Consider the following 18,561-nt stretch of genomic DNA (forward strand, 5'->3'; position numbering starts at 1 on the left):
TCTTCCCCCCAAAACATTTTAAAGCCATAATGACCAGCAGGGGGCACCCTTTCGCTGGGGCAGGGGCGGGGCGGGGCGGGTCTGGCTCCATCTTGCTGCCGGGTGGGGCGGGCTTCACGCTCACCCGGGCATCTGTTGTTCCAGAGCCCAGGGACACAGTCTCTAACGATCCCTGTCCCCCCGGTACACGGAGCTTCCGTGCCCCCATCTGGAAACGGCAACGTCAAACCAACCAACAACACGGGAACTTGCTAACCTGTGGGCAGAACTAACTCAAACTCAGCCCTCTGGCGGCCTAGGCCAAACTCAGAGCTTTGCTGTTCTCTTTCAGGGGCAGTGGGTGGGGAGGCAGCAGGGGCAGCGGCTGGAGAGAGGCTGGGAGGCTCGGGCCTTCTCAGCGGCAGAACCGCTCCAGCACGCACTGGTGGGGTGCCGGGGGGGTCCCCGTGGACGAGAAGTATGGATGCACAAGGGCGGCCTTGGCTGAGATCCGCCGGCTGGGGTCGTACTGCAAGAGTTGCTGTGGAGGAAGGAGGAAGAGGAAAGACTGAGCCGTGGGGTGGCCAGGCCGGGAAAGGAGATGCCCTCCAGGCCCCAGGTGGCGGGCCCCAAGCCCCAGAGCAGCTGCCTTCAAACTAGAACTGCGTTTAACCACGGCCTCTAGGTTCGCCCGCCAGTTCTGGCCACTCCCGGGATCCGGGGACAAGGAACTAGTTCTAGGCCGACCCGGGAAGTCATCCCTGGCTCTGTACGACTAGAGGCTGAGCCCGTCCGTCTTCTTCCCACCTGGGGTTCCCTGGCCTCTGTGCCTGCTTCTGGTGGAGACAGACTTCTCTCCAGGTACCAGGAAGGAGAGGGTGAAACCTGTCTCGGGAGCATATTAGGAACTCTAAGCCCCAGCTAGGCTGTGGAAGGACCCCTTGCCCGGGGGTAGGCGGATGGAGCGCTAAGAGCCTGGGCTGGAGGCATACGCCTTCCTGCTGGCACTGGGCTGAGACACACACCCCTGGAAAGATGAAAATACTGCCCTGCCTTCTTCTGGCCCAACACCAGATTAAAGAGACAGACGTGGTCCCAAGTCTTTGTGGGCAATGGACAGCTCTGCCTGAGGCCTTCTGGGTAGTCTGGCCTGGGCCAGCCCAGTCAGTCAGGATGGTGCAACAGCATAGGGTAGCTCGGACAGTGGCAGGGGCCCAGACATCAGGAAACAGCCTCACGGGAAGAGCAGCGACTGCGAAGAGGCGTGCTCCCCGCTGGCAGAAGCTCACAGAAAAAGGGTAAGTATCAGGCACCTGGGTGACTCAGTTGAGTGTCTGCCTTTGGCTCTGGTCACAATCCCATGGTCCTGGGATCGAGCCTTGTGTTGGGCTCTCTGCTCATCTGGGAGCCTGCTACTCCCTCTCCCCACTGCTTTCTCTCTCTCTCTCAAATAAATAAATAAAATCTAAAAAAAAAAAAAAAGTGGGGGTGCCTGGGTGGCTCGGTGGGTTAAAGCCTCTGCCTTCGGCTCAGGTCATGGTCCCAGGGTCCTGGGATCGAGCCCCACATCGGGCTCTCTGCTCAGTAGGGAGCCTGCTTCCCCCCACCCCTCTCTCTGCCTGCCTTTCTGCTTACTTATGATCTCTGTCAAATAAATAAATAAAATCTTAAAAAAAAATAAAAATTAAAATTAAAAAATTTTTAAAAAGGTGGGGGACAAGTATCAGAGCATAAAAACAAAGCTAATCAGAAGAAAGATGTTTTAAAATGGCACCTGAATGCTGGACTTATCCAGGAAGGAGCCTCCGGGTTGAACGATTGAGGGACAGGGACAAACCGGCTATGTTCAGGGTCAGAAAAGAGGCCCGCTGGACTCAGGGGGCCCGGAGGCGACACGGGGCTGGCTGACAGAGACACTTCTGGCGGCGCAGCGGCCGTTCTTGCCCTCCCCTGCCTCCCTCCTGGACCTACCATGAGCAGGTCCTTGCCCTCTGGTTCCAGACTGGGCACGATCTCCTCCAGCCCCTTCCTGGTCCACTTGGGGAAGCTGCCCTTATAGTCGGGCAGCTGGGTGACCCCTGGCCACACGGCTTCACTGGGTGTCCCCAGGGTCCGAAAGATTCGGAAGAGCTGGTCAATCTCAGAGTCACCAGGAAACAGGGCTCTGCGGGTCACCTGAAATGAGGAAGAGGAGGTGTGGGGTCCGGTCCCCCCTCTAATCCTACAGAATCCAACCCCAGATAAGATATGCTTCCCAGGGCTGTGCTAAGAACCCCGGCTTTTTTCTGGAATACAGTTTGCTTCCTTAGTCACGCAGCTAGTCCCAAACACCGGAGGCCACCTCTCACAGGAGAATGGGAGTCCCAGCCCTACCCCAGCAGGCTTCCCTGTGGCCACATCTGTCCCTCCCTCTACCATCTCAGCAAAGATGCAGCCGATACTCCAGACATCCACGGCTGTGGAGTAGAACTTGCTGCCCAAGAGGATCTCGGGGGCACGATACCAGAGGGTCACCACCTGTGGGGGTGAGAAAGCAGCGCCAGTGGGCGGCCGAGTGCCCCGGTGACGCCCCTTCAGCTGGCCTCCTCCTCCCGCCCGTGCGGCAGTACCTCGTGGGTGTAGGTGCGTAGGGGCACCCCAAAGGCTCGAGCCAGTCCGAAGTCGGCCAGCTTGATGGCACCCAACTCATTGATGAGCAGATTCTGGGGCTTCAGGTCTCGGTGGATGACCCGATGCGAGTGGCAGAAATTCACGCCCTGCAGCAGCTGGAAGAGGTAGCTCTGCCCGAGCGAGAGCGAGCGGAGCGGGGAGGCGGTGAGCGGAAGCCGGGCTGGCTGGGCGCAGCGTTCCGGGCCTCCCACCCGCCTCCCCTCGCTACCTTGACCGAGCGCAGCGGCAGCTCGGAGGCTGGGGCGGAGTCCATGTACTTCTTCAGGTCCTGGCTGAGGAACTCAAACACCAGGTAAAGCTTCTTCTCACTGTGCACCACGTCCAGCAGCCTGGACACCAGTGGGGGACACCAGTCACTATGCGGCCCCCCTGGCGGACCCGGCCTCCCCACCTCCTTGCCCACCTCACCTGACGATGTTGGGGTGCTTGAGCTCTTTGAGCAGGGAGATCTCCCTGATGGCCGTGCTTGGGACTCCCTCCGTTTCCCTGCGGGAAAGGAGGGGACGGCAGTGGAGGCTTCTGCCCCGAGGGAGTCCCCGTGTGTTCCGTGTTCCGAAAGAAGGGCCTGGCCCCCAGCAAGAGGGCCCTGGGCCCCTCAGCACGTCCTCACACCACCGGGGACCCTGGGTAAGGCGTGGCCAGGAGGAGGACGGCGAAGGCTGCCCCCGTGTCCCCCCCCACACCGTCCCCCCATGTCCCCTCCACCCTCCACCGCCCCCACCCGCACGTGCAGACGCGGAGCTGAGTGTAAGGCCCTGAGGTGAGGGACAGGGGTCGCCCCCCAGCGGGAGGGGTCTTGCGTCTCAGGGGCCGCGGCGGCACTCACAGATCCAGCCTGATCTTCTTGAGGGCCACAAGCTGCCCGGTCTCCTTATTCTTGGCCTTATACACCACCCCATAGGTGCCCTCTCCGATCTTCTCTACTTTCTGGAACACATCCATAGCCGCAGAGCTGCCCAGGAAACAGAGGGCGCCTGGGGCATTCACCGCCACACCCAGCACCCCTGCTGCCCCTCCGGCCCCCACAGAACACCCTGCCCAGCCCCCACCCGGGCCCAGGCTCCCCCTGCCCCACCCCCAATCCCCAGGAACCAGCCCAGCCCAGGCCTCCCCCAGCCCAGGCAGGAAAGCGCCTGGCTACGGGGCGCAGGAGGGCCCAAACTTCTCAGCAGGGCCCCTCCCTTGGGCCCCACCAGGCTTAACCTCTGGGGGCCAAGGCTTCCCAGAAGGATGGCCTGGGGGGCTGGAGTCAGCCCCGGGACAGAGGTCAGGGGTCAGGAAGGGTTTCTAGAGCCACAGCCCTCCCCTAGGCCGCACGGCCAGGCTGAGGGGTCATGCCCCAACCTTATGGGATAGCCCGGCCTCCTCTGAGGGCAGAACTTCAGTGGGGGCAGCCCCCCTGCATCTTGAGCCCACCCCCAGGGCCCACAGGGGGCCCTAGCACCCCTCCCACAAACCCCCGCCCAGAATTCACCAGAAACCCTGTGCTCCAGGGGCCTCACTGCGGGCAGGCTGCCTGCTCCACGGCTCCCCCTCCTGGCCCCCGCCGGCGCTGCACCACATGCACACAATGCAAGGTCTCCCCCACTGGGGCCTTTATTCATGAGTACCTTCCAGAATCCTCCATATGCCCCCTTGAGCCTCAGCCCCCAGCACCCCACAGCTCAGCCTCCCACAGGCTCCTGGCCCCGCGCGCGCGCGCGCGCGCGTGTGTGTGTGTGTGTGTGTGTGTGTGTCTGGAACAATCCAAATAAGCAACCCCTCCTCTTCTCTCAGGCTCCAGAAAAGGGCTATCACTCTGGGGAAGGTCTGCATCTTCTCTGCTCAGGCATCTCTGGTGGGCTTGGTCTCAGGAGCAGACTGGGGGGGACGGTTGCCAGGAAGTGCAATTTGCTACTGGCTGCTGTCCCTCTCTTGCTGGTACCGCCTCTGCTCCTGGACAGCTTGCTCTAACAAGGGTACATTCATTCCTTCCACACAAGTCAGCACCCGGGCCTTCACCACGGACCCTCCATCTGAAAGACACAAGCACAAGGCACTAGCAGGGACTGACCCCCCGTGTCAGCAACACCACGGATGCATTCCAGCTGCTTCCCCCGGACTTGCTCTCAGGATGAGCTGGAAGGATGGCATCCGGGATACTGGTAATTTTTCTCTACTTGGGCCTCAGAACAGTGGGCCTGTTGTACACTATTGCATGTGTCTGGAACTTAGGGGACAGCCCGCAAATCCCACTTCTCCACGGAGGAAGGGCCGGACAGCTGTCCCCTCGACCACTGTCCTTTGTCATCTTAATTCCTTTGTCACCTTCCCTGCCTCGAGTGCACCATCCCACTTCTCCATTTGTACTAAGGGAAGGGTCCCCTTGGCATACTGGGCCCCACTGGCATTGGAAATAGGGGCAAAGAGAACCGCATAATTAGTAAATCCAAGGTGAGAGTTTGGCCTTGTAGGGCCAAGTCACCCCACCCCAGACGAGGGGCTGGGAGGTGCTTCTGGCACATGCTGTGTTGACCTGATGGAAAGACCTGTCAGCGAGTGGATGATGGCAAGCAGAAAGGACAACTGGGCCTGCCCTGACATGTTTGTTTGTGTTTTTGTTTTTTTTAAAGCAGGCTCCACAACTCACAACCCAGAAATCAAGACCTGAACTGAGATCGAGTCATATGCTCAACTGACTGAGCCGCCCAGGTGCCTGTTTTTTGTTTTTTTGTTTTTTTTTTCATCCATGTTCTTTATATGCTCTGGTCAGGTCAACAAACATTCAATGTGCTAGGATAACCTGTTTCCTTTTGATGTGTTTTTGAGATACAGGCTCTTTGGTTAGATAGGTCATGCCTTGCCTTCCTCCTAGTCTAGACCTCTTTTTCTTCCTTCCTCCCTCCCTTTCCTTTCTTTTTATTTATTTATTTATTTAATTAATATTTTATTTATTTTGAGAGAGAGAGAGCACGAGCAGAGGGAGAGGGAGAAGCAGACTCCCTGTTGAGCAGGAAGCCAGATGCAGGACTCGGTCCCAGGACTCTGGGATCATGACCCAAGCTGAAGGCAGATGCTTCACGGACTGAGCCACCCAAGCGCCCTGCACAGAGCTTTCCTTATATGATGCCTATCAGCTCTTTCCTCCTGTCAGCGTGGGAAAACCCTCCCTCCTAGATTTACACTGAGAAACCAAAATGAAACAAATAATCCTAACATTTGTGTGGAACCAGAAAAGACCCCGAAGAAGACGCTACTTAGAGCCGTCTACACACTCAATGCAATCCGTATACTGAGCAACATATTGTCTCTCTCTGTGAGTGAAAAACATTATTTTTTTAAAGATTTTAATTTATTTATTTGCCACTCTGCTTACTTATGCTGTCAATTAAATAAATAAAATCTTAAAAAAAAGAGAGAGAGAGAGAAATAAATAGTGCCACTTTCCTGAAATTTGTGCACACAGTGAGCTGAGGAGAGGCCAAAAAGGGTGAAGAAATGCCTGCCATTTTTTTTTCTTTTTTTTTTTTTTGACAGACAGATCACAAGCAGAGAGGCAGGCAGAGAGAGAGAAAGGGAAGCAGGCTCCCCACCAAGCAGAGAGCCCAATGTGGGGCTCGATCCCAGGACCCTGGGATCATGACCTGAGCCGAAGGCAGAGGCTTTATCCCACTGAGCCACCCAGGTGCCCCTTTATTTTTCTTTTTAAGTTTTATTTATTTACGTAATCTCTACACCCCATGTGGGGCTCGAATGCACAACCCCCGAGATCAAGAGCCACATGCTCTTACAACTAAGCCAGCCAGATGCCCCAGAAAGGTGACTTTAGGTGGCGTCTAGTCTGTCCCCAGAGCTGCTGACCTTGCCACCCGACAGATCTGTGTCCCGTTGACGTTTGTCCCACACTGGACCTAGGACACATGGCAGGTGAGAGCAGCGAGCCAGAACACTGCAGGCTGGGGGTGAGCCGTCCCTCCCACGCTCAGCCCACACTCTGCCCCCATCCCCATCACTGTCTTCCCTTCTGTGTGTCAGCTGCAAATGATGAGCACGTCTTACTGAGAAATTAGAAATTTAGGGGGAAAGCTTTTTTTTTAAGAAAAAAACACATAGATGGTGATGAAAATAGTAAGAAGCAGGCAAGGAGCCAGAGCCCAGGGAGAATGCTGCCTGACCTGAGGCTTGATCATTCGGGTTCAGGTTGGGGGCGGAGGGGGCGGGGGGCAAGGTCACCTGGAGGTGTTGCTGCCTGTGACCTCCAGCTGTGTGGCTGCTGACCCACCTGCTTCTCCAGCGTGGCCTTGGGGCAGGGCCGGGTGTTGCTGGCAGATCCCTGCTGTGCAGCGTTCCTGCCGCCCTGCCCTTTCTGGACAGATGGAGCGATGGAGCGATAGGAGCAGCCAGTGATAACATCGTGGCCTGGATTCATTATTTCATCAGGACTTTTAAAGAGGTGACTTCAGACATATACTGCGTTTATGCACTATGATTGTTCTCTAAAGAACTTTTCCTCATCAAATGTGAGCTGTCCCTGAACCACAGTCCGTTCAGAAAAAGGCAAGGGAAAGAAGGTTTAGGGTAGCCAGGAGGAAGCAATCAGCCAATTCCAGACCCAAGTTTTCTAATAAATGGCATTTAAAAAAAAAAAAAAAAAGGGAGGCCAGAACTAGTACAAAGACTTGGGGTTTGTTAGCCAAATGCAACAAATGGACTTTGGAGGTGATCTGAACGACCCAAGTTTGAGAAGCCATGGAGGAGAAGGGAGTAAACATGGACAAGGTGTTCGATTCTGTCGAGGGACAGCTGTTTTGTTGGGTATGATGGGTAGTGGTAGAGGCATGGACGTGTTTATGAGGAAATGAAGTGACATCAGATTTGCTCCAAAAGACCCCAGCAAAATAAATAGGTAAATGCAGGCAGCGGAGCCTCAGCCAGGCTGACTGTGGGTTCTACCACTCTATTTCTGTGTGCATCTGACTGGAACAGTCAATAGAAAAAGTTACATGTGTTGAACATACAAAGGTTTCTTCCCATTTTTCTCCCCACCACAAGGGATTCTAACTGTCCGCTCCGCGTCCTGTTCTTGTCCGTCCGGGCCTGCTGCCCCACCTGACTTTCAACCCCTCTCTGTGTCTGCGGTCAGGCCTTAGCATCCCGGACACTGGGCGGTGGGCTCCTGGGAACTCCCAGGATGCACTGGAGGGCTGGGGGTACAGGAGAAAGCCTCAGGGACCTGGGCCGCAGTCAACATGGAAATCACTTGTGCAAAACCACCTCTGTACCTGTTCCCACCCCCACTCCTGATGTCTCTCTCAAGGCAAGACGAAGGCCGGAACTCCGTGAACTTAACCCTAAATAAAGATTCACTTCTATTGAATCAAAGGTAATTAAAGTAAGCGCCATCTAATAACATTTTTTCTAGCACATTTCATCCAGAGTTAAAAACCATCACCCCTGGGGTGCCTGGGTAGCTCAGTCTTTAAACATCTGTTGCCAGCTCAGGTCATGATCCCAGTGGGAAGCCTGCTTCTCCTTTCCACTCCCCTTACTTGTATTCCCTCTCTTGCTGTCTCTCTCTCTCTCTCTGTCAAATAAATAAATAAAATCTTTAAATATATATATAAATAAAAACCATCATGACTGGGGCTCCTGGGTGGCTCAGTCGTTAAGCGTCCGTCTTTGGCTCAGGTCACGATCTCGGGGTCCTGGGATCAAGTCCCTCGTCGGACTCCCTGCTTGGTAGGAAACCTGCTTCTCCCTCTCCCACTCCCCCTGCTTATATTCCCTCTCTCACTGTGTCTCTCTCTGTCAAGTAAATAAATAAAATCTTAAAAAAAAAAACCCACCATGACTTTTGGAAAGGAAGTTGGCATGTTTGCATCCTTCTATAGAGCAATTCTACTTTTAGGAAACGATCATGAAGAAATAATCAGAAAATGGACAAAGACTGTGCATGAGGATATTAACTACAGCATTAAAAAAAAAAGATTTTATTTATTTATTTGACACAGAGAGAGAGACAGCGAGAGAGGAACTCAAGCATGGGGAGTGGGAGAGGGAGAAGCAGGCTTCTTGAAGAGCAGGGAGCTCGATGTGGGGCTGGATCCCAGGACCCCAGAATCATGACCTGAGCCGAACGCAGACGCTTAACGACTGTGCCACGTAGGCGCCCTGCAACTTTCAACTCTAAAGATGTTATTTATTTAATTGAGAGACAGAGTGAGAGAGAGAGAGATGAGAGAGCACACAGTGGGAGAAGCAGGTTCCCCACTGATCTGGGAGCCCGACTCGGGACTCGATCCCAGGATGCTGGGATCATGACCTGAGCCAAAGGCAGATGCTTAACCGACTGAGCCACCCAGACGCCCTGAGCCTTCAACTTTTGATGCCAGAGAGATTCCTCCGGTTGCTGGGATTCCTTCCCTTCTGTTTCTCTTACTCTGACTCCCGAGCCCCCTCCTCTCCTTGCCCAACTTTTCTCATCTATGGAAGAGCAACAGTAAGACTCAGTTTAAGACCAGCTCGGCAAATTCACAATGACTGAACGCGGGCACCCTGGGTGGCTCAGTGGGTAAAGCCTCTGCCTTCGGCTCAGGTCATGATCCCAGGGCCCTGGGATCAAGCCCCGCATCTGCTCTGCACGGAGCCTGCTTCCCTTCCTCTCTCTCTGCCTGCCTCTCTGCCTGCTTGTGATCTCTCTGTCAAATAAATAAAATAAAGTATTAAAAAAAAAAAAAAAGACTGAAGGCAATGGTGTAGGACCAGGCCTGGCACATGGTCGGCCTTTAGAAATTAATGATTTCTCTCCCCTTGCATGCCCCTAGAGGTGGTCCACGGAGCCTGATCACATCTGTTTCCATGAGTCCTTGAATTTGTGGGCCAATCTGGAAGGGAAGCTAACCCCAGGGAGGGACTCCTGCACGGTCAGAAGCCAGACCCAGTCCTAACCGAAGACTGCCCCACCCAGGACCCAGCATGAAAAGGGAACGTGAAGCCAGGGGCTTACCCTGGTGCTCGAGCTCTCCAAGGACGAGGTACAGGGAGTTCACCTGGGCTTGGAACGGCTCCACCAACTTGGTGCAGACCAGGATCTGGTGCTCGTCAGATCCGCGCTGAGCTTTCAGGGTCACTCGGGATTGGGTCATGTCATAGAGGAACAACCTGCAGGTCAGGGAAACTGCAATCAATCAGTTCTGTCCACAAACAGCACAAACACGGAAAGCTCAAAGGGCTCTAGCAAACCCATGGGTCTCTGATCAGAGAAATAAAAATGGAGGCAACAAGTCAGAGAAACTGTTTTCAGTCTAAAATGTGAAGATGGAAATTACATGCATTACAAGGCACCTGTTTGTTTGTTTGTTTGTTTTAAGATTTTATTTATTTATTTGACAGTAGGCAGAGAGGCAGGCAGAGAAAGGAGGAAGCAGGCTCCCTGGTGAGCTAGATCCCAGGACCCTGGGATCATGACCCGAGCTGAAGGCAGAGGCTTTAACCCACTGAGCCACCCTGGCGCCCCATAAGGCACCTGCTTAAGGGGTGTTGACAAAAGTATACACAGGTGTAACCAGCACCCCAATTAAGATGTGGCCCATTTCCATCGCCCCCAAAAGTTCCCTTGTGCCACTACTCAAGCTCCCCATCTCCCACGCCAGGCAACCGCTGATCTACGGGTTCGTTTTCTCACTCTGGCACCTCACGTACATAGGGGCACAACAGCACGTCCTCTCTCATGCCAAGCTTCCTTCACTCAGCATGGTGGTTTTGAGAGTCACTGTACTGCTGGGTAAATCAGTGCTTTACTCCTTCTATCCCTCAGCAGCAATTCTGTTGAGATGACTGAAAACAGTCTGTGTATCCGTTCATCAGCTTGTCTGGTTTCCTGCCAGTGTCGGGCTATGATGAATAAAGCAGCATGAACTTCGGCAGACCAATCTCTTTGCTGACATATATTTTCATTTCTCTTAGGTAAATACCCAGGTGGGATCGCAAAGTCATTCAATCAACCTGTCTGTTCAACTCTAAGAGAAATTGGCAAACTGTTCTTCAAAACGGGTATGCTACTTTACACTCCCAGCAGCAACACGTGAGGGTTCTCGTGACTCTCCACATCTGGCCAGGACTTTGGTATGGTCAGTCTTTTTAATTTTAGCTGTCCTAGTGTCCTAGCGGGCAGGAAAATACTGTATCGTAGTGGCTGTTGGTTGGTTGGTTGGTTGGTTTTTAAAAGATCTTATTAATTTATTTGAGAGAGAGAGCGTGGAAGAAAGACTGGGGTGGGTGAGGGCAGCGGGAGAGGGAGAGGCAGGCTCCTTGCTGAGCAGGGAGCCAAGAGGGGGGCTCGATTCCAGGAATCTGGGATCATGAGCTGAGCAGAAGGCAGATGCTTAACCCATGGGTGCCCTTGTTGTGGTTTTAACTTGCGCTTCCCTGTGACTAACGATGTTTACCATCTTTTCATATGCTTATTATCATTTGTGTGTGTTTATATATGTATTTTTAAAGATTTTTATTTATTTATTTAACAGTGAGAGAGGAACACAAGCAGGGATAGTGGGAGAGGGAGAAGCAGGCTTCCCGCTGAGCAGAGAGCCCGATGCGGGGCTCGGTCCCAGGACCCCCGAGATAAAGACCTGAGCCAAAGGCAGATGCTTAACAACTGAGCCACCCAGGTGTGCCCCTATATGTGCATTAATTGTCATATGCAAAATTGTTTACTTTTTGGATGACTGCTAGATGTTATGTAGACTCTCTTTTGTTAAGTGTCTGTTCAAGTCTTTTGCCCTCCTCCTGTTTAAGATTCTGTAACATATGGTTTTCCCCTTTGGTTTTACTTGGGATAACTGAATTACAGCAGACCACACATATTTAAAGGACACACTTTGACACCACATACACTTGAGCAACTGTCCACACAATCGATAATGAACACATTTTTCCCTAGTGCATTTTCACAATTCTCCAATACACCATACCCAGGCAATCCTTGCAGGTAACTGGCCTGCCTTTTTTTTTTTCCCACTTTAGAATTTTTTTTTTTTTTGGCTTTTCCTAAACTTTTATATAAATGGAGCCATACAACATGTAATTTTTTTTTTTTTTGGCCTGGTTCCTTTCTTTCTTTCTTGTTTTCTAAGACTCTATTTATTTCTTTGTATTTTATTTTATTATTATTATTTTAAAGACTTTATTTTTTTAATTAAAAAAATTTTTTTTAAAGATTTTATTTATTTATTTGACAGAGAGAGATCACAAGTAGGCAGAGAGGCAGGCAGAGAGAGAGGAGGAAGCAGGCTCCCTGCTGAGCAGAGAGCCCGATGTGGTACTCTATCCCAGGACCCTGAGATCATGACCTGAGCCGAAGGCAAAGGCTTAACCCACTGAGCCCAAAGATTTTATTTTTTTAAAGTGATCTCTACACCCAACGTGCAGCTCGAAATCACAACCCTGAGATCGAGAGTCACATGTCCTACTGACTGAGCGTGCCGGGCGCCCCATGCTTAAATATGTGTTTAGCTTTTAAAGAAACTGCAGGCTGTTTTCTAAAGTAGTTGTGCCATTTTACATTTCCATGGGGAGGGTCGAGGACTTACAGCTGCTCCACACCCTCATCGGCTTCTGGTTTCAACAGTCTTTGCAAATTCAGCCAGTCCACTGGGCCTGTATGAGTATCCCGCTGTGGTGTGAATTTGCACTTCCCTGATGATGCGATACATACCTGGTGTGAACACACACCCATTCACACAGTCACGTACATCCATACACATGAGTGTGTCTAAATTAATCACCAAAAGATTAGCAGTGGCCAGGGAGTGGGATTACTGGTACTTTTGCTTGCTTTCTTCACACTTATGGACTATCTATCTTTTTTCCAATGAAAACAAATTCACGTTTTAGCATTTAAAAAATACGCTGACGGGGATGCCCCGTTGGCTCAGTAAGAGGTGCATGCGACTCTTGATTTGGGTCGTGAGTCAAGCCCCACGTTGGGTGTAGAGATAACTTGAAAAAGTAAAACTTAAAAAAAAAACAAATAGACAAACTTAAAATAACATTTTAATTGTTTGTTTTTTTCTGGCAGGCCTGGGGTATATGTGGGGGGAGGAACTGAAATATCCCCACACCAGATGAAAAAAAAAAAAACGTTCTCACCTGCCAAATGTTCTCAGTGTGCCCCCGTCAGGAACTTGGCCAGCACTGACTTCCCAGGGGAAGTAATAGATCCCAGGTTTGGGCAGCATTGTAAATAGCTGGGACTGATTTCTGCAGATTCCTGAAAAACCAATCAGACCACAGGCTGAGATTAGCCAATACTTGAGAGCAGCGACACCTGAAAGGCTAGTTCCAGTGGTAGTTTAATATTTAAAGATATTTAAGGGCGCATCTGGGTGGCTCTCTGCCTGTCAAATAAAATCTTAAAAAAAAAATACATATATATATTTAAAGATATTTAAGAGTGGTAGTTTAATATTAAACAATTTTTTAAAAGATTTTATTTATTTATTTGACAGAGACAGAGAAAGCACAAGTAGGCAGAGAAAGACGGGGAAGCAGGCTTCCTGCTGAGCAGAGAGCCAAATTCGGGGCTCGATCCCAGGACCCTGAGACCATGACCCAAGCCAAAGGCAGAGGCTTAACCCACTGAGCCACCCAGGAGCCCCTAAACAATTTTTTTTGATCAGTTATGCATTCACTAATTTAAAAAAATCAAAACAATATAAAAACGATCTGGGGTGTCTGGGAGGCACAGGCCTTTGGGTTTGGGACTCTTGGGTTTTGGCTTGGGTCATGATCTCAGGTGATGAGATCGAGCCCCAGGTCAGGTTCCTCATTCTGCGTGGAGTCTGCTTGAGACTTTCTCTCTCCCTCTGCCCCATGAGCCCCACCCCCATGCATATGTGTACTTTCTCTCTCAAATAAATAAGTAAACCTTTATTTTTATTTTTTTAAGATTTATTTATTTATTTGAGAGAGAGAGAGAGCACATGGAGGGAGAGGGAGAAGCAGACTCCCTACTGAGCAGAGAGCCCAATGTGGGGCTCAATCCTAGGATCCTGGGACCATGACCTGAGCCAAAGACAGAGGCTTTAACTCACTGAGCCACCCAGGCACCCCTCCACTTAATATTTTTTTTAAAGATTTTGTTTATGTATTAGAGAGAGAGAGAGAATGAGAACACAAGCAGGAGGAATGGCAAGCAGAGGGAGAAGCAGGCGGGATGTAGGACTCGATCCAGGACCCTGGGATCATGACCTGAGCCGAAGGCAGACACTTAACCCACCAAGCTACCCAGGTGCTCTTTTTTTTTTTTTTTTTTAAGTAGGCTCCACACCTAGTGTAGAGCCCAGTGTGGGGCCTGAACCAATGACCTGAAGATCGAGACCCAAGCTAAGATCAAGAGTTGGATGCTAAACTGGCTGAACCACTCAGATGCCCCTACAGGTTTGTTTTCTGAAATCTAAAGCTAAAACTATTTTAAAATAAAAAGTTTATTTAAAAATCAATGAAGGAGTGCCTGGGTGGCTCAGCTGGTCGGGTGTCCAACTTGATCTCAGCTTGGGTCTTGATCGTGGAGATCTTCTGACTGAACCGGCCAGGTGCCCCATCACTGATGAAGAATATGATTCATTCTTTTATTTCTTTATTTTTAAAATTTTTATTTATTTTTTTGAGAGAGAGAGTGCACTTGAGTGGGGAGAGGGGCAGAGGGAGAGGGAGTAGCAGGCTCCCCACCGAGCAGGGAGCCCGATGCGGGGCTCCATTCCAGGACCCTGAGATCATGATCCGAGCCGAAAGCAGAGGCTTAACTCACTGAGCCACTCAGGGACCCCACCTCTGATTTTTTTTTTTTTCCAAGCAAAAGTTGCTGTGTGTTTATTAAGACATTTCTGTTAATTTCCATAAGCCCTGCTGGCTCAGTAAATCATTATCCATATATCATCAGACATGCAAGAGAGTTTCTGAAACGATATATCAAGACTGGCTTTTCGGGGCACCTGGGTGGCTCAGTGGGTTAAGCCTCTGCTTTCGGCTGGGGTCATGATCTCCAGGTCCTGGGATCGGGCCCCAAAATCAGGCCCCGCATCGGGCTCTCTGCTCGGCAGGGAGCCTGCTTCCCCCTCTCTCTCTCTGCCTGCCTCTCTGCCTACTTGTGATCTCTGTCAAATAAATAAATTTTTAAAAATCTTAAAAAAAAATGACTGGCTTTTCTTACAGCTTAGCTAGGTTTTAGGTACTGTCTTTGCAAGTCTGAGGAATGGTATAATCTGTACAGTAGAGCTTTGCCCTCTTCATTCCCCAAGACAAAACATCCACTGCTGGGAGAAAAACCCACAGTACAAACAAGCGACATAGTCTTCTCTTTTTAACAACTGGGAAATTTGAAAAATACCGTACAGGAAGGAAGGGAAGGATGGCAACCCGATGTGACTGCTTTTTTCATTTTTTTCTGAAGCAATTGCTAAGATTTCTGTAGTAGGACTACAGGTCAGAAAAGTAATACCTGTACCTAAGTTGTGATGGCTTTTATTAGCTTTGGGTTTCCTTCTTGGAGATAAGAATCTTGATTGTGTATGTTTGTTACTCTACAATTAGAATAGATTACCAGTGTATTAAAACAAGGACAGAAAGTCAGGAACAGCCAGATAGAAGAGATGCATTGAGCAAGGCATGTGGGAAGGGCCCTGCACCTTCCCTCTCGGATCACACCAGTCTCTGCACCTCGCTCGGGCCACTAACCCTGAGGCAACTGATAAATGATTTTATTTTTTTTTAAAGATTTTATTTATTTGAGAGAAAGCATGATCAGAGGGGGAAAGGAAGAGGGAGAAGCAGGCTCCTCGCTGAGCAGGGAGCCCCACAAAGGGCTCGATCCCAGGACCCTGGGATCATGACCTGAGCCAAACACAGATGCTTAACTGGCTGAGCCCCCCAGGCACCTCTCATAAATGTTTTTAAAGCCACAATTCTTTGTTAGTTCATATTTCACAATGAGTCTTCAACACTACAACTAAAACAAAACAAAGCCAAACAAAACCCACTATAACTCAAGTTACACCACAGGATTTGAACTCTGGCCTCAAAAGAGTCTATCACATGGTTGGGGCAGGATTGGTGGCTCTGTCAGGAAGAGCCTGCCTCCGGGTCAGGTCATGATGGTCCCAGGATCAAGCCACGCATCAGGCTCCCTGCTCCGTGGGAAGCCTGTTTCTCCCTCTCCCACTCCCCCTGCTTGTGTTCCCTCTCCCTCTGTTTCTCTGTCAAATAAATAAATAAATAAATAAATAGTCTTTAAAAAAAAAATTCTATCACATGGGAAGCATTACAAATTTTATTTATTTATTTATTTTTGAAGATTTTATTTCTTTATTTGAGAGAGAGACACACAGCGAGAGAGGGAACACAAGCAGGGGGAGTGCGAGGGGAGAGGCAGGCTTCCTGAAGAGCAGGGAGCCAGACTCGGGACTCAATCCCTCGACCCCGAGATCATGACCCGAGCCACCCAGGTGCTGCTTGAACCTAGCTTTTTCAACAAATAAGTGGAAGAAAAAAATTGTAGAGTGGAAACTTATGCATTAAAAGAGGCTTAGGATTCTTATCAACCGACTGTGACGTGTAGACTTTGGACCTTGATTTGAACAAACTAACTGTGGAGTTTTTTACGAAACATTTGAGTATTGATTTTAATGACCGCAAGAAATGTTTAAAATTTCCAACTGTGATAATGGTATTGGGAGTGTGTTAAAAATAGTTTAAAGATACATACTAGAAGTCTTTATGGATATGATATCAGATTTGCTTCAAGTTAACATGGAGATGGGGGGAGGTACAGGGGATAATTATTGGACCTGGGTGAAAAGTAGATGGGGTTTGTTGTATTATCCCTTCTACCTTTGTGCATGGTTGAATATTTCCACAATTAATATTTAAAAATGTAAATCAGGTCACAAAACCCCACTGAAAATCGATTAAAGGCTTCCCATGTTAAATTCCTATTAACATTGAAAGTCTCTGTGTTGGCCCACAATGCCACACGGGGTCTGCACCAGCCTACGTCTCGGCTCTCACGTTTGCCATCACCCTTCCTCTGGCTCACCCTCACCCTCGAGACCTCCACACGTGCTTTTCCTCAGACTGGAGCAGTCTTCCCCAGACCTTCACATAACCAGTTCTCTTTCCCTATTTAGGGCCCAGCTCATCCTCCTCCTTCTCGGCAAGGCCTTCACTGTTCTCCCTATCTAAAGAAGCACGCCCCACTGCTCCCAGTCTCTCTGTCCCCTTAGCTTGATTCTTTTCCCCACTGTAGTTGACTAAGGAATAGAATTTCAGGGCGTGATTTGTTTACTTGTTTAATGCCTCTGTCTCCCACCAGATTATCGGCTCCGTAAAGGCATTATTCCTCAGGTATCCCCTGTGCCTAAGACCATGTCTGGGCATTATTAAATATTTATTTATTTATTTATTTTAAGATTTTACCCATTTATTTGACAGACAGAGATCACAATCAGGCAGAGAGGCAGGGAGAGAGAGGAAGGAAAGCAGGCTCCCTGCTGAGAAGAGAGTCCGATGCGGGGCTCGATCCCAGGACTCTGGGACCATGACCTGAGCCGAAGGCAGAGGACCTAACGCACTGAGCCACCCAGGCGCCCCTATTAAATATTTATTGAATAGATGAATGTATTCATGAAGAAAACCATCTACCCCCCCCCTCCGCCCGGACACAGAGAACCCAAACCACATCTTGCTGCCTCCGTTACCCGGGCTTTGCAGTCCCAGGCCTTCATTAGCATTTTGTCTGTTTTACTCCTCTTGACTGTCCAGCCCAGGCAAATGGTTTGACCATTAATAGCCAGTTTGCCTTCTGAGGTTATGAGTTCCCCGGCCTTGATGTTTCCAACAATCTTCTAACGTTGTATGGGGTTCTTACCCAATCCTGCACTGAAAGACATACCTTAGACCAAACTTCCAACCCTCAATGAATTCTGGCTTTACCTTGCTCTAGACACTGCCAAAGCTTTGCCAGGCAGGGTTTTTCCTTACTTGAGTAGCAACCACCTCACTTTGTCTTATAATGTTGTGTTGGCGGTACCTGGAGAGCAAGCTTTTCACAAGAGGCCTACAATCTACACACAGCAGCCAAACTCAGTATTTTAATGGGGTGGGCGGGGGGGGGGGAGCAGGGGGCGGGGCATTAGAAACAATCAGTAACAGTGCCTTGCCCCGAAATCTTCGGAGTCCGGGAAAAATCAGTAATAACGATCTTATCTTCGATCTTGGCTTAGTGCTCCCTTAAATTACACCAAAGGTGAGTGCCTCATTTCTCTTACCCTATTCCCAGGACTGTTCCTAAAAACTGATGCAGTAAATAAGGACGAAGCGCATAGTTTTAAACAGCAGTGGATGGGGCGCCTGGGTGGCACAGCGGGTTAGGCCTCTGCCTTCGGCTGGGGCCGTGGTCTCTGTGTCCTGGGATCGAGCCCCGCGTTGGGCTCTCTGCTCCACGGAGAGTCTGCTTCCCTCCCCCCTCTCTCTGCTTGTGATCTCTGTCAAGCAAATGAATAAATTCTTAAAAAAATAATAAAAAATAAAAAGCAGCGGATGACTATCCCGTTTCAAGTTCTAAGGGTGAGCCAGGGAGATGAAGGAGATGGCATAACGAGCTCATCTTCATTACAGTGGTAGGAACTCAAAAAGTAACTAAAATCCAGAGCTAGCACGTATTTTATGTAATCGGAATTAAAAACACAACTGGTTAAAAGCCGCTGCCTCCGAGGATGGGGAGCTTTTGCTTTTCATTACAAATTCCCCGAAACCAGGTTTCCTCAACCTGGACATCTACTGCTTTGATTGACGACGGTGGTAACTGTGAAAGCAACGAAATCTGCATTCCAAGCCGTGTGAGCTGCCCGCTCGGTCCCATTCTGGCCCACACCCACC

At 50.1% G+C, this 18,561-nt stretch overlaps 2 protein-coding genes across 2 annotated transcripts; both read right to left on the reverse strand.

Moving 5' to 3' along the window:
• Positions 1–180: 180 nt before the first annotated feature.
• CDK3 (cyclin dependent kinase 3) lies at positions 181–4,336 on the reverse strand. The gene is made up of 8 exons (XM_032870573.1): positions 4,124–4,336; positions 3,476–3,601; positions 3,058–3,135; positions 2,858–2,978; positions 2,589–2,759; positions 2,395–2,496; positions 1,951–2,154; positions 181–520 (listed from the first exon to the last, which is right to left on the reverse strand). Exons 1-8 carry the CDS (start codon positions 4,210–4,212, stop codon positions 395–397), a joined length of 1,017 nt encoding a protein of 338 aa, XP_032726464.1. The 5' UTR covers positions 4,213–4,336; the 3' UTR covers positions 181–394.
• Positions 4,337–4,362: 26 nt separating this feature from the next.
• On the reverse strand, positions 4,363–12,898 carry TEN1 (TEN1 subunit of CST complex). The gene is made up of 3 exons (XM_032870578.1): positions 12,778–12,898; positions 9,635–9,789; positions 4,363–4,664 (listed from the first exon to the last, which is right to left on the reverse strand). The coding sequence occupies exons 1-3, from the start codon at positions 12,864–12,866 to the stop codon at positions 4,543–4,545; spliced, it is 366 nt and encodes a 121-aa protein (XP_032726469.1). The 5' UTR covers positions 12,867–12,898; the 3' UTR covers positions 4,363–4,542.
• Positions 12,899–18,561: the final 5,663 nt, after the last annotated feature.

Source organism: Lontra canadensis, unplaced genomic scaffold (assembly GCF_010015895.1).
Source record: "Lontra canadensis isolate GAN:19392208 unplaced genomic scaffold, GSC_riverotter_1.0 scaffold41, whole genome shotgun sequence".
NCBI classification, from domain to species: Eukaryota; Metazoa; Chordata; class Mammalia; order Carnivora; family Mustelidae; genus Lontra; species Lontra canadensis.